The sequence below is a fragment of the Macaca fascicularis genome, chromosome 3 (assembly GCF_037993035.2).
Source record: "Macaca fascicularis isolate 582-1 chromosome 3, T2T-MFA8v1.1".
NCBI classification, from domain to species: Eukaryota; Metazoa; Chordata; class Mammalia; order Primates; family Cercopithecidae; genus Macaca; species Macaca fascicularis.
Genome location: NC_088377.1, coordinates 58072796 through 58099425, shown reverse-complemented (window position 1 = coordinate 58099425; position 26630 = coordinate 58072796). Strand labels below are relative to the sequence as shown.

Here is a 26630-nt window from a genome sequence, read left to right as displayed (position 1 = left end):
CTTGCTTGTGCAGTTCACAATAGGGTTCATGCTCCTATGAGAAGCTAATGCCACTGCTGATCTGACAGGAGGTGGAGCCCAGGTAGTAATTCCAGCAACGGGGAGTGGCTGTAAATACAGCTGAAGCTTCTCTTGCTCTCCTGCCACTCAGGAAGGAGCCCAGATCCTAACAGGCCACAGACTGCTACTGGTCCATGGCCCTGGGGTGGGGGACCCCTGCTCTAGAGGACTCAAGGAATAACAGACCAGGGTATGCCTAGATATCTTCCTCTAAAAAAATCTCAGGCCGGGCACGGTGGCACACACCTGTAATCCCAGCACTCTGGGAGGCTGAGGTGAGCGGATCACCTGAGTTCAGGAGTTCGAGACTAGCCTGGCCAACATGGTGAAACCCCATCTCTACTAAAAATACAAAAATTAGCCAGGCCTGGTGCCAAGTGCCTGTAATCCCAGCTACTCGGGAGGCTGAGGCAGGAGAATCGCTTGAACCCGGGAGGTGGAGGTTGCAGTGAGCCGAGATTGTACCACTGCACTCCAGCCTGGGCGACAGAGAGAGAGTCCATCTCAAAAAAAAAAAAAAAGAAAAAAAAAAATCTCCCATTCCCCAGATACGCTCCAGGGACTAGGAGACACAGATGCTCGGGCTCACGCTGGAATGAAAGTGGCATTTCCCCCTGCTGTCATCATATCCTGTGCACAGGTCAGCCACCCCTGTACCTTCGTCGCTGTTGTCATCCACCAGAATGATTTCCTTCAGCAGGTGTGTGGGTGTGTGATTGACGGCACTGTGCACTGACCGCAGGATCACCGACAGGGCCTCGTTCACGAAGATGAATATGATGGATATCTGGGGCAGGTCCTTGGAGTACTTGAGCTCCTTACACCTGGGGAAGGAGAGATCGGAAATGCAGAGTCAGAGGAAGGATAAAAGCTCAGGCGCTGCAGCTGGGCACAGTGTAAGATTTCAGCTGAATCCTCATCCACTCATCCCAAGGTGTGAATCACTGGTTCCCTTAGGCTTCTCTTTGGCTAAGAACTGAGAATAAACCCTAAGGAAGAGAGCACTAACAGATGCAGCCCCACTTCCCCCAAACTCACCACCCTACAGGCAGTGAGTTAGAATGTTAGCTCTGTGATAACAAGAACCTCTAGTGGGTTCAGTAGACATCTGCATTTGGGTTCCCCCAGAAACAGAGTCTGAAACAAAGGTTTGAGTGCAAGTAGTTTATTTTGGAGATGAAGAGAGCATCACTAAGGGAGTTCCAGGCATCAGTCCCAGGCATATGTCTACCTGCATCTACCTGTGCCACCTACCTGTGCCCTGAGCTTCAGGGCACACCTGCACGACTTCTGACTCCAGCCCCTCCATTTCCTTGCCTGAAACCTTCTTTGCTGATGCCTGAGCGATTACTCCACCCCTTAAATCTCTCAACTAGAGACGACTGGGGACAAGGTGCAGTGACTCACACCTGTAATTTCAGCATTAGGAGGCTGAGGCAGGAGCATCGCTTGAGGTCAGGAGTTTAAGACCAGCCTGGGCAACATAGCAAGATTCTGTACCTACAAAAAAATTTAAAATTAGCCAGGTGCAGTGGTGCATGGCTGTATTCTCAGCTACTCGGGAGGCTGAGGTGGGAGGATCACTTGAGCCCAGGGGGGTCAAGGCTGCCATGAGCTATGATCCTGACACTGTACTCCAGCCTGGGTAACATAATGAGACCCTGTTTCTAAATAACAACAACAAAAAGAACACCAGGAATTGATGTATTAGATTGGTGCAAAAGTAATTGTGGGCTTTGCCATTACTTTTAATGGCCGCAATTACTTTTACACCAACCTGATACAAATATTCCAGCTCCCTCAGCCCTAGATAGGGTTAAATGTAAATTCCCGCAGCAGGATTAAGTCCCCATCACCCACAGGAGCAATCTTCATAACACACCCTTTGGAGAGGGGGTGCCTTTCCCTCCCAGTCTTACTTCCCACTCCCCTAGTGATGCTTTCTTCACCTCCAAAATAAACCACTTGCACTCAAACCTTTGTTTCAGGCTCTGTTTCTGGGGGAACCCAAAAGAAGGCATCTACTGAACCCACTAAGTGCTTGGTATTATATTATACTAGAGGTTCCTGCTATCATGGAGTTAACATTCTGGGAGAGGAAATAAAACACCCATGCCAATAATCATAGTAAAGGAACAGGACTCCACACTGGAGGAGCGTGCAACCTAAGGCACACCAGCTCTTCTTCGGGAAGTCCTAGAACCTCCCCGGAGACAGGAGACAGGACAACCTGCTGACATCCCTCCCTCACAATACCCAGCAGCCCTCACGTGCCCGAGCGCAGAGATTAAAGGGAAGAATTCCTCTCATCCAGTCTGGACTCCAGAGCACAGAGTTTAGGCCTTCTCCACGGCTCCAGGTGATGTAAGAGACGATTTAGTACCTGGGGAACGTGCTCTGCTTTTCTCAGTCACAGGTGCTCCGAGAGTCTGTCCAGGCAGCACCGATGACTTTAATTTTATGCTTACGCCTAAGCCACATTGGAAACAGCAAAGAGAAACACAGTGGAATGGAATGCCGAGGTACCTGCACTTTAATGCATCCTTCTTCTCCTTATGGGAGATTGCACAATATATAGCACAACGGAATAGGGAGCAGAACAAAGAAAACAGATGAAGCCACGGAGTGAGAGAGGAGCGGAGCTGAAGAGAGAGCAAGAAATACGGCTGTTTCTTATGCTGAGCAGCTTGGGCTGTGTCGGGCTGTATTAATCATGTAGGTAATTTTCAGAAGAAAATAAAGTTTTGTTACAGTATGTGTTTGTGTCTCCTGGAGGAGATCATCCAGGGATGCATTGATCAAGCAGCCTCATTTTTACCACACTGCTGTAAATCTACTTCTGGGGGCTGCCAGGGAGATTACAGCGATTATTGACGGGCTGGCGGGCAGTTGGCAGGAATCATCTCATTGACTGTGTGGTGGTCCGCGAGACAAGGGCACTCCAGAGGGTCCCTCGGAACTCCCTCGGCCAGACAGCAGCAGCCATCCCATCCCTGGTAGTGTGGCAGCTGTCCCACCTCGGCTCATTCTCACCCGCTGTACACGTGCGTGTGTTACTGGAAAGTGGTCCTGATTCAGACCCCAAGAGAGGGTTCCTGGACCCTGAGCAAGAACGAACTTGGGGTGAGTCCGTAAAGTAAAGCAAAAAGAAGTTTATTAAGAATGTAAAGGAATAAAGAATGGCTATTCCATAGGCAGAACAGCCCCCAGGGCTGCTGGTTGCCCAATTAAATGGTTATTTCTTGATCATATGCTAAACAAGGGTGGATTATTCATGAGTTTTCTGGGAAAGGGGTGGGCAATTCCCAGAATTGTGGGTCCTCCCTTTTTTAGACCAGGTAGGGCAACTTCCTGACATTGCCATGGCCTTTGTAAACTGTCAAGGCGCTGATGGGACAGTCTTTCAGTCTTTCGGCATGCTAATGCATTATAATTAGCATGCAATGAGCCGTGAGGACGGCCAGAGGTCACTTTCATAGCCATCTTGGTTTTGGTAGGTTTTGGCCAGCTTCTTTACCGCATCCTTTTATCAGCAAGGTCTTTGTGACCTGTACCTTGTACTGACCTCCTGTCTCATCCTGTGACTCAGAATGCCTTAAACTCCTGGGAATGCAGCCCAGTGGGTCTCAGCCTTATTACACCCAGCCCTTGTTTAAGATGGAGTCTCTCTGGTTCAAACATCTCTGACACACGGTGTCAGGGCACACGTTACACACCCACTGACTCTGTGCATATCTTCCTGGGGCTGGTTTCTCTGATCCTTCGCTTTTAACAGTTTCTGGATTTTGAAATTGAAAAGAAATGAGGCCAGACTGTACAGTCCCAGCACCATCATCTCCAGTCACAAGCAATGGGCTACACTGCAATCAAGGATCCGGTCGTAAGTCAAGCCTCTTGGCTGGAGCAGGCAACGCCCCCTGGTGAAATGGGAAACGTAGCAGCCTTCAGGGCATGGGGTCCTCAGTCCTGCCCTTTCATGGGTCCAGGTGACCATTTAAAAAATCACAGGGGATTTCAGAAGCAAAAAGTGCTGGATCCCACCTGGGATCTGTAACCCTGGGCACGCTGCTCACCCCACCTCTCTCCACAGCTCAACTTCTCAGTCTGTGAAACTGTGGCAGGCCAGGTCTTACTAACAGCTAAACAGGCAGACCTCTGTAACAACTGTTTAAGCGCTGAGTGGTTAAGTTAAATATTAAAAGCTGAAAGAGCCTGTGTCCTCATACAAAGGCTGGAATGTAACAAAAGCCCACAGAGAGTTTTGCTCTGGCCTTTCCTGGGCCTTGAAGCAGGACAAGATAATGGAAGGAATTCTCAACAGGACTCATTTAGGATGAAACAAGTTCTCAATGGGGGTCTGAAGAAACTCCCCAGAACTCCACAAACAAGTTTTATTGGGGGTCTAAAGGAACTCTCTCCATGATTTAGCAGGAGACAAGATAAGGGTATTCACCCTCAGCACATGGACCCATGTAGATTAAGTAAATTTACTGACGCTCCAGAGGAAGGTCTTCAAGACTCACACTTTAGTTATAGATTAGAAGAAGCTAGGACGGGTGCGGTGGCTTATGCCTGTAATCCCAGCACTATCGGAGGCCAAGGCAGGCGGATCACAAGGTCAGGAGTTCAAGACCAGGCTAGTCAATATGGTGAAACCCCGTCTCTACCAAAAATACACGAAAAAAAAAAAAATTAGCCAGGCATGGTGGCAGGCGCCTGTGGTCCCAGTTACTTGGAGGCTGAGGCAGGAGAATGGCTTGAACCTGGAAGGCAGAGGTTGCAGTGAGCCAAGATCGTGCCACCGCACTCCAGCCTGGGTGACAGAGTGAGACTCCATCTCAAAAAAAAAAAGAAAAAAAAAAGAAATAGCTAATCACTTACGTATTTAGATGAATGCACGCTTACATGCAGACACATAGCTCAGAAGGTATACAAGTTCTACAATCCTTTGTGATTTTCAGTTGGTCTGGTGATATTTTCCAGGCCTTTTCCCTGTAGCCAGTTACAGAAATAAACTCTCTTCTTTCCCATTTCATCTGCATCTCGTTATTGGGCCCAGAGAATAAGCAGCCCCAGCAGGCTTTGAGAGCCCATGAAATGTCCCTGGGGATAGGAGACAAACTACCTGCGGAACACCAGGTATTGATGTGCAAATCCCCCCAGCCCCTCAGCCCTGGAGCAGGTTAACTTCAAATTTCCCCCAGCAGGATCAAACCCCCAACACCCACAGGAGCAATCTGTATAACACAGCCTTTGTTGGGGGGGCGCACTGTTATGCACTAACTCATAAAATAAAGGTCCAGCCTGCCAGGCTGGCCCTGCCATTCTCCCTCCTGGCTCCTCTGCTCACTTTTGCACTTCCCTGATGACCACTGGCCAGGCTTCCAGAGCCGTCACCCAGATCCTGCCCACACAACCTACTCAGGGCTCTGTTCCCGGTCAGGACCCAGGTTTCTAACCTCGCCCAGTTAAACAATGATTCACCTCTCCCAGGCCAGAGTCCTCCAAGATTCATGGATTTACTTGACAGCAGACAATATAAATGCTGTAATTATTATCATAAAAATCAGCATTCTTTTTGCTGATCATTAAGCTCTAGGGAGGTAGACTCTGCCTTTAAAAGTAATCTCGAAGCCCAGCCTTTTGCCTGATATATTGAAGATGCTCAGAATAGCTGGGTAGATGGAAAGATGGACAGCTCAAGTTCTGTCAGAGGCATGCGAACCAGGGCGACTCCATCTTGGATAGGAGCTGGGTAAAATGAGGTGAGACCTACTGAGCTGCATTCCCAGACGGTTAAGGCATTCTGAGTCACAGGATGAGACAGGAGGTCAGCACAAGATACAGGTCATAAAGATCTTGCTAAAACAGGTTGCAGTAAGAAGCTGGCCAAAACCCACCAAAACCAAGATGGTGACAAGAGTGACCTCTGATTGTCCTCACTGCTACACTCTGATCAGCACCATGGCAGTTTACAAATGCCATGGCAATGACAGGAAGTTATCCTATATGGTCTAAAAAGAAGAGGCATGAATAATCCACCCTTTGGTTACCATAGAATCAAGAAATAACCATAAAAATGGGCCACCAGTAGCCTTCAGAGCTTCTTTGTCTATGGAGCAGCCATTCTTTATTCTTTCACTTTCCTAATAAATGAGCTTTCACTTTACAGACTCACCCTGAATTCTTTCTTGGGCAAGATCCAAGAACCCTCTCTTAGCGTCTGGATGGGGACCCCTTTCCTGTAACAGTTTTAAGCATTTCCTGCCAACAGTAGACATAGGCATGGGTTGATACGTACGTTACTTCCAATCAGATACTAATACCCAACAGGGCAGAAAGACCAGTCAAGGAAGGCAGGTGACGGTGGACAGGAGAAGGGAGAGGGGACCCCACAGGCCACAGACATGCTAGAGATTGCACAAAGCACGGAAACAGATGCTCCCGCCCCTGGGAGATAATGCTGAATCCATTCCCACTGTGGCCTGAGGGCTATCAGACAGTGCATCCAAACTGCATGGTGTCTGGACATCCCACACGCTGGCAGGAAAGAAGCCCCTCCCTCATTCTCTCATTCCTGAAGAGCTAAGGGGTGAAACGTTCAAGGGCTCAGTGCCAGGGTGGCCGGCATGGCGCCCTCTGGTGGGCCCAGCAACAGCCAGTGCTGGGCAGGAGGATCCAGGGAAGGGAACCATCAACTCAGACCCTGGCTTCTGGCCCCGTCTCTCTATAATGAAACCTACAGATTCAGACACATTTTCTGCCTCCCTGTTGGCCTCCCAGGCTATAAAAGCCAGGCAATGGGAGGCTGAGGTGGGCGGATCACTTGAGGTCAGGAGTTTGAGACCAACCTGGCCAACATGGCAAAACCCATCTCTACTAAAAATACAAAAATTAGCGGGGCATGGTGGGGCATGTCTGTAGTCCCAGCTACTCGGGAGGCTGAGGCAGGAGAACTGCTTGAACCCAGGAGGTGGAGGTTGCAGTGAGCCGAGATAACACTACTGCACTCCAACCTGGGCAACAGGAGGAGACTCCATTTCAAGAAAAAAATAAAAATAAAAATAAAAGCCAGGCAAGTAAGAGCAGGCTGGAAGCTTGCAAGGATAAAAGAAGAAATTCCAGATGTGAAAGACGCCCAGAGAGCAAAGAGAGATAGGCATGCCACATCAACTACAAAATACCTCAGCATCTATACCTGGGGGTTGCTGTGTGCTCCCTCTAGCAACACCGACTTGAACCTGGGTTTCACAAATCACAAATTTCCTTTCAATAACTAGTCAGTAAGCAACGAACAGTCCTTTACCTGAAAGAAGATTGGTACCCAGAAAGCTATTTTAAGGTGTGAAGGTCTGGACCAATTTCTTTTTTTATTTTCTCCCCACCCCCGCTTTGCAGACAGGGTCTTTCTCTGTTGCACAGGCTGGAATGCAGTAGCTCAATCACAGCTCACTGTAGCCTCAACTTCTAGGGTTCAAGTGATCCTCAGCCTCCCAAGTAGCTGAGACCACAGGGGTGCACTGCCAGCCCAGCCAATTTGTATTTTTTGTAGAGATAGGGTCTCGTTAAGTTGTCCAGGCTGGTTTTGAACTCCTGGGCTTAGGTGATCCTTCTGCCTCAACCTCCTGAAGTGCTGGGATTACATGCATGAGCCACTGTACCTGGCTGGACCAATTTCAATGGCCAAGACCAGAAAGGGGCTACAAAGAAATTCAAAACCAAGTTCCTCAAGAGCTAATTGGAAAACAGATCCTCTGCAAAGCTGTTGTCATAGAGAAAAGAAAGTAGAGACATATAACCAACCGAGTGAAATCTCTAGAACAGTGAACACCTTACTGCCCATCTGTCCATCTGTCTGTCTGTCCACATGCCTGGGATGCTTCCTTGACCTCTGAAACTCCTTGAGACTGACCACAGTTACCCCCCGCCCCCCGCCCGCCAGCCAGGCACCTCTGGGAATCACTGGAGAGAATCACAGTTGAAATCATGGTAGGTCAAGGCCCAAGGCCTCCAGCAGGGAAGAAATCGAAGCCCAGAGCGCCGGTCGTGCAGTCTCAAAAGCAGACCCCTGACCTCACAGGACCACTTTTAAGGAGACAGTTTGCCTGACCACAATGTGGTAAAAATGAGAGGTATTAAGACATGCTTATAGCCGGGTGCTGTGGCTCATGCCTGTAATCCTAGTACTTTGGGAGGCCACGGCAGGCAGATCACTTGAGGTCAGGAGTTCAAGACCAGCCTGGGCAACATGGCGAAATCCTATCTCTATTAAAATTACAAAAATTAGCTGGGCACGGTGGAGCACGCCTGTAGTCCCAGCTACTTGGGAGGCTAAGACAAGAGAATCGCTTGAACCCAGGAGGCAGAGGTTGCAGTGAGCTCAGACAGTGCTACTGCACTCCAGCCTGAGTGACAGTGAGAATCTGTCTCAAAATAAAAACAACAACAACAACAAAAACATGCTTGTGACCCAGTCTGCCAACTTGAAAACAAAAAGCTCCCCAAACATACCCATCACTGGAAAACAATTTAGGTACGACAGGGCCTAGGAGGCTCAGCAGGCTACAGAAAATGATGCTGCTGCTGCTGACGATGATAACTAACACATAGTGTGGGCTACATGCCAGAAACTGCTGGAAGCTCCCATGTACTAGGCTTTAATCCTTACAGTAAACCGTAGTGGGTAGGCAGCAGTATCATGCCCATTCTGCAGATGAGGAAACTGGGGCCCAGAGGGGTGAATTCACTTGTGCTAAGTCACACAGCGTTGTCTGAAAAGTAGCAAGATGGGAACAGTAACTTACGGTGTTTAAACTTCCAAATGCCCCTGCCTGGATAGGCACGGTATGGCGGCTGCAGCAGGCAAACTTCCACACAATTTCCAGCCCAACCACTAAACCACTTCCTGTGTGAGACTTTTTTTTTTTTTCTTCTCGTCTCTTCTTTTTTTGAGACGGAGTCTTGCTTTGTCAAGCTGGAGTGCAGTGGTGATATCTCAGCTCACTGCCACCTCCAGTTTCCAGGTTCAAGCGATTCTCCTGCCTCAGTCTTCTGAGTAGCTGGGACTGCAGGTGTGTGCCACCACACCTGGCTAATTTTTATATTTTTAGTAGAGGCAGGGTTTCACCATGTTGGCCAGGCTGGTCTCGAACTCCTGGCCTCAGGTGATCCGCCTGTCTCAGCCTTCCCAAGTGCTAGGATTACAGGCATGTGCCACCACACCCGGTCAATTTTTGTATTTTTAATAGAGACGGGGTTTCACCGTGTTGGCCAAGCTGTCTTGAACTCCTGACCTCAAGCAATCCGCCCACCTCGGCCTCCCAAACTGCTGGGATTACAGGTATGAGCCACGGCACCCAGCCAATTTCTTGATTTCTTCATCTCTGCCCTAAAAGCCCCAACTAGGAGAAAGTCCTCTACAGCCAGGTGCACCATGCCCATGGCCCGCTGGGGGCAAAGTACTCCCACATAGTATCCCTGAGCCGGGTCAGGTTTGATTTCCTATCAAGAAGATATGAGTGAGCGGAAGCCAGCTCCACCTCCCCTGGGGTTAATAAGGCTGGCGGGAATGTGGCTAAAGCTCACGCGGGAGAGTGTTCTACCTCCAAGCCCTGGAACTGAAGAACTCCAAGCAGAGAGGAGCCAAGGCTGTCCTCAGCCTCTCTAGGCTTTGCAAAAGTCCTGTGCTAATGAGTCACTGCAGCACTTCAGCCACTGTGCACCCAGGCCTGACTCGGTCGTCCCCATCATCCCTCAGGGCAGGGACACAGAAGAGGACCTTAAAGGGGCTGGGGATGGAAGGCGTACCTGTGCATGCTCAGGCGGCTGGGCAGGTGACCGAAGGGCCTGAGCTCAGCCCCTAGTCCTTGTTTCTTGGGTCTGTCTAAGGCGAGTGCTCCCCTTTCCAGGGTCTACCTGGGTTTCTCGGTATCGCTTGGCTCACGTGGGCGCAACTGTGTGGCCGATCTGCAGGACTTCCTTGCTGCTCCCCTCAACTCTAGCTCCCAAGTGCAGTGATGCCCCTCAGTCTCTGCCCTAACATCTGCCGCACCCGAGGGACGGGACCGATCACCAAGCACTGCCCCACCCCAATCACCCGGAGTTCTGGGACATGAGGGCTAAGGCACATTAAACACTTCTAACAAGGCAGTTGTCAATGCAAAGGAGGAGATGCTAAGTGTCAAACGAAGTATCTACAAACAGCTGTAATAGATGGGCTATGCTGGACCAGGAAGGTGGGGACGGTGAGCTGCAGGCTGGATGTGAATGGATGGATCTCACTGAATCAGACTTGCATGGTCAACAACAGAGGGAGAAATGGGACATCAGAGCTCTCCTGAGCACAGGGGCACTCTTCCTCGACCTTCCAGGGGAAACCTCTGTGAGCTTGTTTAGAGATTACGCAGTAAAGAGCTAGACTCACAATGGAATGACAGCCTCACACCAGGTTCTGCAAATTCCGACCAGGCTAATTCCTATTCACTTCCAAAGTGCTCCATAAACATGCAGAAGGTCATGAGTATTAATAAAGGCTTTACCGCTGATGAAGGTCCGTGCTCTCTAGGCGCTCAGGCCTCTCTACCACACACCACCCCCAAACTCTCAGAGCTCTGCAAGGCAACATGGGATGGAAACTGTGGGATTCTGATGGAAAAGGTAGTTGGAGTCAGAAAACACCACCTTGACATCCTCAGAGTAGCCGCAAGCCAGTGAGAGAACCCTTGAGAACTGCAGCACGCTGTGGACATACACGTTTTCACGTCTCTTTCCACTGCCAGAGGAAATTCTGCCACCAGACACCCTTCCCAAGGTCTCCAGCCTGCCCACCTACCCTGCGGACACGAGATGTGCCAGTTACCACAACCGTGTGAGCCAGGTCCTTAAAATAAACCTCTCTCTGCTCAACACCACTAATCATTAGGGAAATGCAAATCAACGCTACAGTGAGGTACCACCTCACATCCATTAGGATGGCTACTGTTTAAAAAAAACAAACCTGAAAATAACAAGAGTTGAAGAGAATGCGGAGAAACTGAAACGCTTGTGCACTGTTGGTGGGAGGGGAGGATGTTACGGCCGCTGTGGAAAACAGTATGGTGGTCCGTTAACAATAATTACTATCTGAGTAGCAATTCCACTTCCGGTTATATACCCAGAAGAACTGAAAGCAGAGTGTTGAAGAGATATTGTACACGCATGTTCATAGAGCATTATTCACAGCTAAATGTTGGAAGCAATCCAGGTGTTCATCAACAGACGAATGTATCAACAAAATGTGGTATATGGAGTCAGCCTTCCCAATCCACGGGTTCTATATTTTCATATTCAACCAAACCACAGAGGGAAAATATCCCCAAAATAAAAAAAAAAATAACATAGAGCCAAACACAGTAACTCCCACCTGTAGCCTTAACTAATTGGGAGGCCAAGGTGGGAAGAGTGCTTAGAGGCCAGGAGTTGAGGACCAGCTTAGGAAACATAATGAGACCCCATCTCTAAAAGTAAAAATTAGCCAGGCACAGTGGCACATGCCTGCAGTTTCAGCTACTCAGGAACCTGAGGTGGGAGGCTTGCTTGAGCCCAGGAGTTCAGGGTTGCAGTGAGCTATGACCTCACCACTGCACTCCAGTCTGGGCGACAGAGCAAGACTCAGTCTCAATAACAGTAATAATAATGATACAAAATCAATAAGCATAACAATTATTTACATGAGATTTACACTGCATTAGGTATTATAAGTAATCTAGATTTAAAGTATATGTGAGGATATGCGTAGTTTACGTACAAATATTATGTCATTTTATGTGAGGGATTTCCTTGAGCTTCCATGGATTTTGGTATCCAAGGGGGGTCTGGAGCTAATCCCTTTCAGATACCAGGGGATGACTGTGTATATATAAAATGGAATATTATCCAGCTTTAAAAAGGAAGGAAATTCTGCAATATACTACCACATGGATGAACTTTGAGGATTACTAGGTGAAATAAGCTAATCAGAAAACACAAATCCTGTATGATTCTACTTACAGGAGTTACCTAGAATGGTCCAATTCATAGACAGAAAGTAGAAAAGAGGCTATCAGGGGACAGGGAAGGCGGAATGGGAAGTGATTGTGATCAGGAGCAGTGTTTCTGTTTCAGATGAGGAAAACGTCCTGGAGATGGATGGTGGTGGCAGTTACATGACAATGTGAATGTGCTTAATGCCAGCGAACCACTTAAAAATGGTTAGGACGGTAAATTTTACGTTATGTATGTTTTAACACAATAAAAAATGGGAAAAATAAATCAATTCATTCTCTCTCTCTACCTCCCCGTCCTGCCCCTGCTCAATTCCTTCTCTTTCTCTAGGGAACGCGAATGAACGCATTGCCCTTTGGTTGGGAAAAGATTACACCAGACTGCGGTGCCACACCTCATCAGAACCTTGTCATTGCAATCTCTCCTTCCTGTCACCACTTCAAGAGCCTCTGACCCACACCCAGGAATGCCCAGGAGGACCACACCCGGTTTAGGTTATTGCAGTGCAATTATCTCCAACCCCCAGGGCTTGTTCTGGACCTCACTGACACCCAGAACAGCTGCACTTAGACCACCTTTGACTTCAACAGTCATAATCTCTCTTCATCCCAGTTCTCCAGCCTCGTAGTCCCAAAACCCCTACCCTTACTTAGACTTCCAGGCCCCAGGACACTTGTTTTTGTTTGTTTGTTTTGTTTCATTTTTGTTTTTGTTTTCTTGAGATGGAGACTTGCTTTTGTGGCCCAGGCTAGAGTGCAATGGCGCGATCTCGGCTCACGGCACCCTCCGCCTCCTGGGTTCAAGCGATTCTCCTGCCTCAGCCTCCCGAGTAGCTGGGACTACAGACACCTGCCACCACACCCAGTTAATTTTTGTATTTTTAGTAGAGACGGGGTTTCACCATGTTGGCCAGGCTGGTTTCGAACTCCTGACCTCAGGTGATCTGCCCACCTCGGCTTCCCAAAGTGCTGCGATTACAGGCGTGAGCCACCACGCCTAGTCGTTTTGTTTTGTTTTGTTTTAATCTATTAACCCTTCCCTAGTTTCATGTTCGTCCAGTCGAACTGGAATCTCCACACTTCCTTCAACCAGGCTCTGCCTTTTGCCAGCCCCACAGTTCTCCTGTTTCTCTGCCTTTCTTTCCCTCAAGTGCTGAAGGACCCCAGCTCTAGATGGAACCACCCGCTTGCCTCTTCTCCCCTTCTCTCACACAGCTGACATTGCAGGCTGCAGGACCAAGTCTCACATTCATGCAGCTGCAAAGGAGACACCTCCAGGAGCTCCAGTCTTTGCTCTGCAGGTTTCTTTTCTTTTTCTGAGATGGAGTCTTGCTCCGTAGCCCAGGCTGGAGTGCCATGGCGTGATCTCGGCTCACTGCAACCTCCACCTCCCAGGTTCAAGCGATTCTCCTGATTAGCTGGGATTACAGGCGTGCGCCGCCACACCCAGCTACTTTTTGCATTTTTAGTAAAGATGGGGTTTTTCACCATGTTAGCCAGGCTGGTCTCGAACTCCTGACCTCAGGTGATTCGCCCGCCTTGGCCTCCCAAAGTGCTGGGATTCCAGGCCTGAGCCCCCGTGCCTGGCCTGCTCTGCAGGCTTCTTTCTGTTCTAGGTCAGAATCTTGGATTTCACTACCCTTCACTGTCCTCTACCTTTTGCCAAGTTCCTAGGGCCAACCTCCCTATCTGCAAGGGATTGTGCCTCCTACTCCATAGAGAAATCAACACCATCAGCCCTAATTTCCACATGTGGTCCACAGGTCTGTAGCATCTGCAACAGCATCGTCTGGGAGCTTGTCAGAAATAAAAATCCCCAGGACTAGGCCAGGCGTGGTGGCTGATGCCTGGAATCCCAGCACTTTGGGAGGCTGAGGTGCCAGATCACCTGAGGTCAGGAGTTTGAGACCAGCCTGGTCAACATGGTGAAATCCCATCTCTACCAAGAAATATAAAAATCAGCTGGGTGTGGTGGCACGCACCTGTAGTCCCAGCTACTCAGGAGGCTGAGGTGGGAGGATCCCTTGAGTCCGGGAGGCAGAGACTGCAGTGAGTCAATATCACGCCTCTGCACTCCAGCCTGGGTGAGAGAGCGAGATCCTGTCGTTAAAAAAAAAAAAAAAAAAAAAAAAAAAAAAAAAAAAAAATCCCCAGGCTCCTCCCAGACCTAGGGACTCAGAATCCCTGGAGGTGGGGCCCAGCAGTCTACCCTTATCAAGCTCTCTGGGTGGTTCCTGCACAATGGAAATGAGAGAAGCACTTACCTTCTGCAAGCTTACCTACCTCTCAACCCATTCTTTGTCTTCACCTCCTCTCTTGATGGAACCTGAGTCCAGGAGTTCAAGGTTGACCCCTGCATCCTTACTGTGCCTCCTCCCACCCCACCTCGGGGCCTTGCCTCGTCTATCACTGTCTCTCTTGCGTCTTTGCTCTCCCTCTGCTGACCTTTTCTACTCAACTCCCTCCCATTTAAGTAAAAAATTGGGTTGGTGCAGTGGCTTATGCCTATAATCCCAGAGTTTTGGGAGGCTGAAGCAGGAGGATTGTTGAGGCCAGGAGTTCAAGACCAGCCTGAGCGACAAAGCAATATCCTGTCGCTACAAAAACATTTTAAAAATTAGCCGGGTGTGGTGTTGGCCACTCAGGAGGCTGAGGCAGGAGGATGGCTTGAGCCCAGGAGTTCAAGGCTGCTGGGCGCTATGTTGGCACCACTGCACTCCAGCCTGGTCAACAGAACAAGATCCTGTTTCAATAATAATAATAATAATAATAAAATCGTCTCTTTTTCCACAGTCTTAATTGGCTTAATTGCCATGTTCCCTTCCCTCTCTGTCTCCCTTCTTTACCTCTCATTCACTCCTCGCTTCATACAGCATTTGGCTCCTGTGCAACCTATTTTGCTAAAACCGCTCTTGTTAAAGTTTTCAGTGACATCTACCCTATATGGCCAGAATTGGAGGGACCCTTGCCAACCTCACCATCGCTCATGATCCTTTCTGCAGTATGCAACACCACCATCCTTCTCCTTGTATAATTGCTATTTCCTCTTGGATCCTGGACATTCACTATTCCTCTCCCATTCCTATCTGCGCTTTTTCTCCTCTGGGATCTTCCCTGGCCACTGGTTTTGGTGCACAGGTTACCCTTTCCTTTAAATTCCTCAAATCCTCAAGCTCCTTCTTTTGCCCTTTGCTGTTCTCTCTTCATAAACGGGTCCTGGGTGACCTCATGCAAGTCTACAGCTCCAAGTACCCTGGCAACTCCCAAACCCACATCTCTAGCCTGGATCTTCACTGAAACTTCAGCTCCCCCCACCGCCCCACAAATCTCCACGTGGAGAGCTCATAAACATCCCAAATTCAGCATGCCGAAAATGGAAACCTGCTCTCTGTACCACCGTGTCTTTGCTGAAGGCCACCACCCTGTCTCTTCAGGCGTCAAACTCAAGTCATGACCCCTCACCATGCCCATCAGTCACCAAATCCTGTAGATTCTGCCATTTTCAGGATCTCTATATGACATTGGTCCCTTCTCCTCCATTTCTACCGCCTTAATTCCAGTCCTCACCGGTTACCTCCTGAATGACACCAAAAGCCACCTAACTGGTCCCTTGCCTCCAACCCCATCCCACCTACCCTACTGCGACCAGAATGACCTCTCTAGAGTACACACATGATCATGTCACTCCTCTACTTAAACGATCTCCTGGCCTCTCCTAATTCTAAGCTTTCAGAATTAGGTTTAAATTCCTCTGCTTGGCACCCAAGTTGAACCCAATCCCTCTCTCCAACCTCATCGCCTCTCCCTGCCCTTTCTCCAGCCACTATGAATTTATTATTTCTTAGAACTGAGAATGCTGTCTCTCAAGTCACACAAACTGTTCTATCTGCCCAACACTGCCTTTCTCCTGTTAGGCACTTCCTCCGGTCTCCAACCTCAGCCTTCCCAAAGCCCAGTCTTGTATCAGGCACTTCTCCTTTGTTACTTTCTGTCCCTTTGCGGGCTGCCATCATGGCAGTCTTCAGTCTGGTCATTCCCACTCCAAGGGTGCAGGCGTTCAGGAGCTACAGAATCCTTTTTCTTTTTTTGTTTTTTGTTTGTTTTTTTGAGACAGAGTCTCGCTCTCTCGCCCAGGCTGGAGTGCAGTGGCGCGATCTTGGCCCACTGCAAGCTCTACCTCCCAGGTTCACGCCATTCTCCTGCCTCAGCCTCCGGAGTAGCTGGGACTACAGGCGCCTGCCACCATGTCTGGCTAATTTTTTGTACTTTTAGTAGAGCCAGGGTTTCACCGTGTTAGCTAGGATGATCTCGATCTCCTGACCTTGTGATCCGCCCACCTCGGCCTCCCAAAGTGCTGGGATTACAGGCTTGAGCCACCATGCTCAGCCGCTCTTTTTTTCTTTTTTAGAGATAGGGTTTTGCTCTGTCGCCCAGGCTGGAATGCAGTGACACAATCATAGCTCACTGCAGCCTCGACCTCCTGGGCTCAAGCGATCCTCCTGTCTCAGCATCCCAAGTAGCTGGGACTACAGGCATGCACCACCACACCTGGTTGACTTTTTTTTTTTTTAAAAGATAGGGTCTCAGTATGTTGCCCAGGCTGGTCTCAAACTCCTGACCTCAAGCAATCCCTCCTCGTACGCCTTCCAAAGCACTGGGATTACAGGCGTGAGCCACAGCGACTGGTCTTAATTCTTTCTATTCCCCCAGAGCCCAGTACAATGCTTGGCAGATAAATGGTTACTGAATGAACAAATGAAAATCCCTTTCCTATTTATTCCCTCTGCTTCTCTTATGATCAAAGGCATCACTTATTTCCTACCTCAATTAAAGCATCAGTGATGGCACCTCAACACTTAACAGATACCATCCTGAACACAACCACACTTCTGTCTCCCTTGATTTACTAATCAGGGCTCAAACTCTGAAAGCTGCTTGGGTCAAGTGCATTAACCAGCCCAATTTTCCCTTTTTGCTTCCCTCCTCATCAAGGCTTCCCTATAATCTCGGGAAAGAGTGGTATCATTTTTGGCAACAGCAAACCTCACAAAATGAGATGGGGGTCAGAATCACTGAGAGGTGCGAGGCCCCGCTTTTGGAGCTCTCATTATTAGGAAAAATGCACACTTTGCTGAGTGGTTAAATTTCCTCCAGTTGAGCTCTGCAGTTCTTCCAGGAAGCAACAACACACCTCATTAGCTCAGTTCCCACACAGAGCAGTCTCCCGGACAAACCGTCTACTCTAGCATTTGAGTCCAAGTGTGCCCTGCCTATTAGTTATATTGGGGCAATGCTCACACATCAAGATTTAGCCTGCTTTAAAGCATGAGATATTTTGTGGTCTATGGAGCCCCTGCAAAACTCCTAGACACTGAATGCAAGACATTGTATGAGTCCGTTTTCACACTGCTATCCCCGAGACTGGGTAATTTATAAAGGAAAGAGGTTTAATGGACTCACAGCTCCACATGGCTGGGAAGGCCTCAGGAAACTTAAAATCATGGCAGAAGCAACAGGGAAGCAAGTACCTTCTTCACAAGGCGGCAGGAGAGAGAAGGAAGGAGGGACTTCCAAACGCTTATCAGATCTCGTGAGAACTCACTCACTATATCGCAAGGACAGCATGGGGGAAACTGCCCCCATGATCCAATCACCTCCCTCCCTCAACACGTGGAGACCACAGGTCCCTCCCTTGACACATCGGGATTACAATTAGAGATGAGATTTGGGTGGGAACACAGAACCAAACCCTATCATTGTGGGTGCATGAACCTTGATTTTTTTTTTTTTTTTTTTTTTGCTGGGGAGAGAATTCATACCTTTTAACACCTTCCTTCAGAAGCAGGGCAGGAAGGGATGAACTCAGTCCACACATCCAGTGAGAACATCACTGTCAGTGTGAGTCCCGCCCCCGCAACACCATGGTCACAGGCCAGTGACTGGCCCCGGTTCTGTTGCCAAGCACTTTAGGCTCAACGAAGCTCTATGTCTTCTTTGCCAGCCTGGCTCCTATTAATATTTATTTTGGAATATTTTCTAAAGACATTTTTTATTCTTGGACTGATCACCTACTGGCTCCATGGCTACCTGGGAAACAAGTATTTTTCTTTGAGTCATAAAGAGTTGCTTTTCCAGGGACAAGGTAATTGCCTTTAGCCAAAAATCTGTGGGGCTCAGTTTTCCTTGGCCAGGTATGCCAGTTTCAAGGTACAGTAGGAGGGCCTGTCATGGGCAAACAAACTCAGTCTCTATCATCAGAAGGAGATATATATATATATATATATATATATATATATATATATATATATATTTTTTTTTTTTTTGAGATGGAGTCTCACTCTGTTGTCCAGGCTGGAGTGCAGAGGCAAGATCTTGACTCACTGCAACCTCCACCTTCTGGCCTCAAGTGATTCTCCTGTCTCAGCCTCCTGAGTGGCTGGGATTTCAGGCGTGCACCCCCTCGCCTGGCTAATTTTTGCATTTTTAGTAGAGACGGCGCTTCTCCATGTTGGCCAGGCTGGTCTTGAACTCCTGACCTCAAGTGATCCACCTGCCTTGGCCTCCCAAAGTGCTGGGATTACAGGCACGGCACCATGCCCAACTAATTTTAATGTTTATTTTTTTCAGAGATGGTGCATTGCTAAGTTGCCCAGGCTGGTCTCGAACTCCTGGTCTCAATCAGTCCTCTTGCCTGGGCCTCGCAAAGTGCTGGGATTACAGGCGTGGGCCACTGTGCCCAGAAGGATTTTATTCTTTTATGCTCAGTTCTACCATAGTTCCCTGCTTTGTGCAGCACTGCTTTCTCTAAAAGGGAAGAAAAGATACACACACACACACACACACACTCACACACACTCACACACACACACTCACACACACACACAAGGGAGCAGAAGAGAGGCATCCTTCAGATTCTCAGTTCAGTAAATGAGTCTGGGTACAATAAAGCTTATCTTGATGAATTCAACTAAAGCAGAAAAAAAAAAAAAAACCAAAACCTTGAGTTTTATTAAGCAGTGGCTCAGGAACAGAATTTCTAAAAACAATTAAGGGTAAATTAATGCAGACAGTTTCAGGCCAGAGCTAAAAACACCCTCCCATGCATGCACAGGAAATGCTGCCTACGTTATTCCTACGTAGTATTTATCCCATAACCTTTCTATGGTACATGTCGAACGAGAGGGGACAACCCTCACTGCTGCAAGAGCAGTGAAAATACATCAGGAAATAATGCAAATTAGAAATATTAAATAGCTTTACGCCAAGGACCAGCACATCCAAAATTTGGCCAGTGGGATTCTTCTTTTTTTTTTTTTTCTTGAGATAAGAGTCTCACTCTATGGCCCAGGCTGGAGTGCAGTGGCACAATCTTGGGTCACTGTGACCTCTGCCTCCCAGGTTCAAGTGATTATCCTGCCTCAGCCCCTCTCCCGAGTAGCTGGGATTACAGGTGCATGCCACCACACTCAGCTAATTTTTGTATTTTGAGCAGAGACGGGGCTTTACCATGTTGGTCAGGCTGGTCATGAACTCCTGACCTCAAGTGATCCGCCCGCCTCGGCCTCCCAAGTGCTGGGATTACAGGCATGAGCCACTGCGCCCAGCCCAGTAGATTTCTTCACAGAAATTAAAAACCATAGGCTGGGGGGAGTGGCTCATGCCTGTCATCCCAGAGCTTTGGAAGACCCACGCAGGAGAATTACTTGAGGCCAAGAGTTTGAGACCAGCCTGGGCAACACAGGGAGACTCCCGTCTCTAAAAACAATTTAAAAATTAGATAGGCATGGTGACACATGCCTATAGTCTTAGCTACTCACCTGGAAGGCTAATGTGAGAGGATCGTTTGAGCTCAGGAGGTCGAGGCTGCAGTGACGTGTGACTGCACCACTGTACTCCAGCCTGGGCAACAGAGCGAGACCCTGTTTCTGAAGGCCATAAAACTCTTTGCTGTCACTCAATGTCTCACCCTTGCCTGTAATCCCAGCACTTTGGGAGGCCGAGGTGGGTGAATCACGAGGTAAAGAAATCAAGACCATCCTGGCTAACACAGTGAAACCCCATCTCTACTAAAAATACAAAAAAATTAGCTGGGTGTGGTGGTGGGTGGCTGTAGTCCCAGCTACTCAGGAGGCTGAGGCAGGAGAATGGTGTGAACCCAGGAGGCAGAGTTTGCAGTGAGCCGAGATTGCGCCACTGCACTCCAGCCTGGAAAAAAAAAAGTCTCACCCTCCAACATCTTCAGCCCTTTATAGAGCTCCAAACTGGTCTTAAAAGTTGTTACCCTGTTAACGTCAGCAGAGCAATGAGAAATGTATTACCAAATGAGCCGGTTTTCCTTTTACTGTTCTGCTCAAATTGGCCCTGCAAGCTTGTGTTTTTACTGACATTGACCCTGAAAACACTGCTGTTTCTTCCCATATGTGGGCCATCCCTATGTCCTTGTGTTACTTTTATTATTGTTATCTCCACTTATAAAATCTTCCAGCTGGGCACGCTGGCTCACACCTGTAATTCCAGCACTTTGGGAGGCAGAGGTGGGTGAATCACCTGAGGTCAGGAGTTCAACACCAGCCTGGCCAACATGATGAAACCCCGTCTCTACTAAAAATACAAAAATTAGCCGGGCATGGTGGCGCATGCCTGTAATCCCAGCTGCTCAGGAGGCTGAGGCATGAGAATCACTTGAACCCAGGAGGCGGAGGTTGCAGTGAGCCAAGATTGCACCACTGGGCGACAGAGCGAGACTCCGTCTCAAAAAAAAATTTTCCTCAAGGACAGGCCAAATGCACCTTGCAGTCAGATCCCATACCCCAGGCCCTCCAGGCCCAGCTTAGTCCTAACCTGGTCTTATCTCAGTCAACCCTAAAATGCCTTCTTCATCCTGAACTGCCAGAGAGATTGAGCAGATCCTGTTTCTACTGTGTGGCAAAATGCATTCATAGCCCAATCCCTCGCCTTCCGTGTCTCCATAGCCTTTGCAGTTGACTCTGAAGTTTCTCCCACTAAAGAGGCAAGTCTGTTTTCTCTATCCCTCTGATCTGGGCTTGGCCACATAGCCTGTTTTGACTAGGTGAAGAGCTACGTGCCAGCTGCAAGCGTGAGCCTCACGAGGGGCTCTCGTGCCTTCATAATGAGAAGACTGGGCTAGCCCACTGGTCCCAAAACACAAGGAGCAGAAAGGCAGTCCCCAGCTGGACACATGTGCAAGGGTGAACCCAGCCATTTCGGCCGCTATGCTGGAACTGTACAGCCTATACATTATCTCATTCTGTTTCACAATAAGCCAGTCATGTAGGAATCCTCATTTTGCAGATGAGAAAATTGAGGCTCAGAGTCACTTTCACAAAGCCAAGAGAGTGGTGGGTAGAGTAAAACTTTAAATCTAGATCTATCTGACTCCAAAGCTCCTGCTTCTGAAAAGAAGGAGTTATTCATCAAGGAGGGTGTGAGTGGATAAATTTTTTATTGCTTCTGTTTACTCCTTTATATTTCACTGTGGTCTCCAGTTCTCCACACTGAAAACCCATTACCTTTATAATTTAAAAAATACTGTAAATGTTACCTTTGTAAATATTTCTATGGAAACAATTTTAGCACTTGACAAATGATTTCAACATTGCACCTGAAAGAATAAATAGGTAACAATAAATAACAAAACTGTGGAAAAGAAAAGGGCATAAGGAAACCCAGAGATACAGAGTCATATGGTGATGAACAATATGATATTTTTGGAGAAACGCGTGGTTAGAAGAGTTTGTCATTGGGAGACAGTATAGAACAGTGGTCCCCAACCTTTTTGGCAGCAGGGACCAGTTTCAGGGAAGGCAATTTTTCCATGAACCAGTGGCGTGGGGTGGGGGCGATGGTTTAAGAATGAAACTGTTCCATCTCAGATCATCAGGCATTAGATTCTCATAAGGAGTGTGCAGCCTATGAAGTAGATCCCTCGTATGCAGAGTTCACAATACCCCTATGAGCATTTAATGCTGTTGCTGATCTGACAGGAGGCAGAGCTCAGGTGGTCATGAGAGGGATGGGGAGCAGCTGTTAATACAGTTGAAGCTTTGCTTGCTCACCCACTGCTCACCTCCTGCAGTTCGGCCCAGTTCCTAACAGGACACAGGCTACAGACCCAAACCAGTCTGCTGCCCAGGGGCTGGAGACCCCTGGTACAGAGACTCGGTCCTGGCAGACAAGAGGCATGGTTATCAAGACTCTTCACATCTTCCCCTCCCCAACCTCCCTGCCTCCCTTCACCAGCTGACCCGAGTCACGCAGCAGAAAGCAGGCCCTCCTAAATGAGCTAACCAAGCAGAATTCCCAATCATAAAAGAAAGAACCCAACCGTTTCTCTCCTTGAGTTACTTCTCCCCAGGTTGTTACAGAGGGACTCTACCATTCCTGATAAGAACGTGGCCATCTTCCAAGGCTACAGAAGCGAGACACTGGCATTCCTGAAAAGAGCCTGACCAAATCCAGACAGCTCAAGACAAGATGGGCTCCAAGCACTGACTTTTCACTGAGTTTTTCCTCAATATAATCTCATTATAATACTAAAAATCATGCCCAGGAGTGGAGGTTTCACATGCTAATGAGACATGCAATGCATAAAGAAGCATGTTATCAAACTGTGTTGATGCTAACAGCTTCCCACCTCGACATGCGGATCACTCCTTTTTGGGCCTCAGTTTCCTTAAAAATGACAAGAGTTAAGCCCTTCTGGGAGCTCACATGGGAATCCCTTTCTTGTACGCTACCTGGGAACTATTTTTCAGCTTTTCACCATCGTGTGTGTAGGCCATAGATGACCAAAGCATCATTGTATGCTACATATCTGTATATGATATTCAATCCAATAGAAAGCTAACATAATTATGGCCGGGCACAGTGGCTCACATCTATAATTTCAGCACTTGGAGAGGCAGAGGCAAGAGCATCACTTGAGGCCAGAGGGTTGAGATCAGCTTGGGCAACATGGTGAAACCTCATCTCTATAAATTTTTTTTAAAACAGTAGCCAGGTGTGGTGGCACACGCCTGTAGTCCCAGCTACTTGGGAGGCTGAGGCGGGAGGACTACTTGAGCGCAGGAGGAGGTTGCAGAAAGCTGTGATGACACCATTGGGTGACAGAGCAAGACTCTATCTCAAAAATGAAGTAAAACAGGCTGGGTGCAGTGGCTCATGCCTATAATCCCAGCACTTTGGGAGACTGAGGCAGGTGAATCACTTGAGGTCAGGAGTTCGAGACCAGCCTGTCCAACATGGCAAAACCCCATCTCTACTAAAAGTACAAAAATTAGCCAGGCTTGGTGGTGGGTGCCTATAATCCCAGTTACTCAGGAGGCTGAGGCGGGAGAATCGCTTGAGGCTGGGAGGTAGAGGTTGCAGTGAGCCAAGATTGTGCCACTGCACTCAGGCCTGAGCAACAGAGCAAGACCTCATCTCAAAAAATAAAAAAATAAAAAAGAAAAGCATATAATTAGGTGGTGCGTGCCTGCAGTCTTAGCTAATCAGGAGGCTGCCGTGGGAAGATCACTTGAGCCTACAAATTCAAGACGGCAGTGAGCTATGATGGCACCACTGCACTCCAGCGTAGGTGACAGAGTGAGACCCTGGCACACGCACAATAATAACTCTAATTCTAAGGCTAATATCATTTAATCAGGATGGTTCCAGAACAAGCCAACTGGTAAGTGGAACAGAACCAAGAGGCCACAAGCAGACCTGCTCTAAGAGAATAAATACCTAGAAGGTACCACAAACCAAAGGCAAGGAGAGAATCATTCAATAAATGGTGTTGGGGGTCTTTTCCTCTCTCGTGGGGTAAGAGAGCGCACGTCTCCCTTCCAAACACAATTCAAAACCAACTGCAGATAGATAAAACCATTAAACTTAGAATTATAAATACAGGGAAAGTAAAACAAAATATAAGTGAATATTCGTACAAATTCTGGATAAGAAAGAATTTCCAAGTTTAAAAGTAATAGTTTAATAATAGCCGAAAACCTCTGATCATCAAAATAAAATGAAAAGACAGGCCGGGCGCGGTGGCTCAGGCCTGTAATCCCAGCACTTTGGGAGGCTGAGGCGGGCAGATCACAAGATTAGGAGATCGAGACCATTCTGGCTAACACAGTGAAACCCTGTCTCTACTAAAAATACAAAAAGTTAGCCGGGCATGGTGGCGGGCACCTGTAGTCCCAGCTACTTGGAAGGCTGAGGCAGGAGAATGGCGTGAAGCCAGGAGGCAGAGCTTGCAGTGAGCTGAGATCGCACCACTGCACTCCAGCCTGGGCAAGAGTGCAAGACTCTGTCTCAAAAAAAAAGAAGAAGAAAAAGACAATGGCAACATGCTAAACAGTCACTTACAGCGACGACGAAAGAGTGAAAGATCTTACACTATTCAAATAATGAAAACTCAAAAAGAGCACAATTAGATAAATAAACAAAAAACATGAATGCATAACTCATATAACAAAAGAGACGAATGGCTAACAAACTTATAAAAACAGGTAGAACTTCATGAGTAATAAAAGACATTCAAAGTAAAAAACAATGAAATGTCATTTTGCCTCTGGGTGGTGAAATTATAAATCATTTTTGTTGCTTCTTTATACTTTTTCTGTTCTTTTTTTTATCATAAGCAAATGCCAACACAGAAAAACACATCGATTTAGATAAATTCACAGATGACAAAATCATACTGCAAAACTAAAGGGAACTGCAAAGCTTGACTAAAAGCCTGAGATTTTCACATGGGCATGACATGAGGGCGCATGAATGAGAGATACCCTGTGTTACCCTACGATTGCCCGCTGATGCCACAGTCAGGAACAGTCCTGAATCAAAACTGAAATCACGACTATTCTTACCTTTTCACATGCAGACGTGGGGAAGAAAGATACAACTTGACCTCACGTTATTCATTCTTGAAAACAAATACAGATCCCGCTAAAATGGACCTCCACCTTCTGTCTCTACCCAGGAGCAATCCCACGATATGCTTGTATAATAAACATAAAGTCAGACGAGGCACAGTGGTTCATGCCTGTAATCTCAGCACCTTGGGAGGCTGAGGCAGGAGGATCACTCGAGGCCAGAAGTTTGAGACCAGCCTAGGCAACAAAGAGAGACCCCCCATCTCTACAAAAAATAACAAATGGGTCCAGGCGCGGTGGCTCACACCTGTAATCCCAGCACTTTGGGAGGTGGGCAGATCGCTTGAGACCAGGAGTTCAAGACCAGCCTGGCCAAGATGGCGAAACTCCATTGAGACGTGAAACCCCATCTCTACTAAAAATACAAAAATTAGCAGGGCATGTAATCCCAGCAATTCGGGAGGCTCAGGCTCGAGAATCACTTAAACCTGGGAAGTGGAGGCTGCAGTGAGCTGAGATCGCACAACTGTACTCCAGCCTGGGTGAGAGATGGAAACTCTGTCTCAAAAAAATAAAAATAAATAAATAAATAATGAAAAATTTAAAAAATTAGCCAGCCATGGGTAGCACACACCTGTAGTCCCAGCTACACAGGAGGCTGAGGCGGGAGGATCACTCGAGCCCCGGAGTTCAAGGCTGCAATGCACCATGATGCTGCCACTACACTTCAGCCCGTCTCAAAAAATAACAAAATAAAATAAACATAAAATCAGTCGCTCCACTTGTAGACTTTCCTCTGTTGGTGAACAGGTGGCTCCGAAGAAGCATGAGAGACTTAAACATACAATGACTAAAACCTTGTTTGGAAACTGAGTTACCTCCAGCTGTATGCCAATTTTTTAAGGTTACAGAACTGCTGTTTACAATGATAACAATGCCACACAGGATGGGAGCCGGGGCTGGGTGTTTTATTAAGAAGCCAAACTCTCTTACCTGAGCATCCCTGGCATTGGGTCTCGTCCACTAACAACCACTTGTAAAGCAACCTAATAACTTACATGCTTCCTCTGGACCTCACTTCCTCTAGATCTCACTTCCACCCCAGGACAGAATGGCATGAAAAGAACGTTTTCAATCCTCTTTAAATCTCATTTCCAGAGGCTTTGAACATCCTGTAGAATTCTCCCTGCCATCTGGACTATCCCTCTGACATAGGTCAATAATACATAGTTTTTGTTCTTTTTTTTTTTTTTTTTTTTGACACAAATCCTCACTGCGTCACCCAGGCTGGAGTGCGATGGCACGATCTCAGTTCACTGCAAGCTCCGCCTCTGGGCTCAAGCGATTCTTGAGCCGCAGCCTCCCAAGTAGCTGGGATTACAGGCACGTGCAACGACACCTGACTAATTGTTGTATTTTTAGTAGAGACGGGGTTTCTCCACTTTGGCCAGGCTGATCTCGAACTTTTGACCTCAAGTGATCCGCCTACCTCTGCCTCCCAAAGTGCTGAGATTACAGACGTGAGCCACCGTGCCTGGCACATAGTTTTCCTTCTTTTCAACCTTCCTCCAGCTAGCAGTGCCTTCCTTTCCAAACCCCCACAGAGAAGATCTCCTACAGACTTGGAGACTGCCATATTAACTCAACTGCTCGCATTCTGGGCTATTGAGGA

At 47.9% G+C, this 26630-nt stretch overlaps 1 protein-coding gene across 5 annotated transcripts in view; it reads right to left on the bottom strand.

Moving 5' to 3' along the window:
* Positions 1 to 26630, bottom strand: part of GALNT17 (polypeptide N-acetylgalactosaminyltransferase 17) — a 611589-nt gene that overhangs the window by 342902 nt on the left and 242057 nt on the right. For all 5 annotated transcript variants that reach the window (XM_065541829.2, XM_074034847.1, XM_005549422.5 and 2 more), the window contains one exon: positions 718 to 884. In XM_065541829.2, coding sequence (XP_065397901.1) covers positions 718 to 884 — 167 coding nt within the window. The remainder of the gene's footprint in view (positions 1 to 717; positions 885 to 26630) is intronic.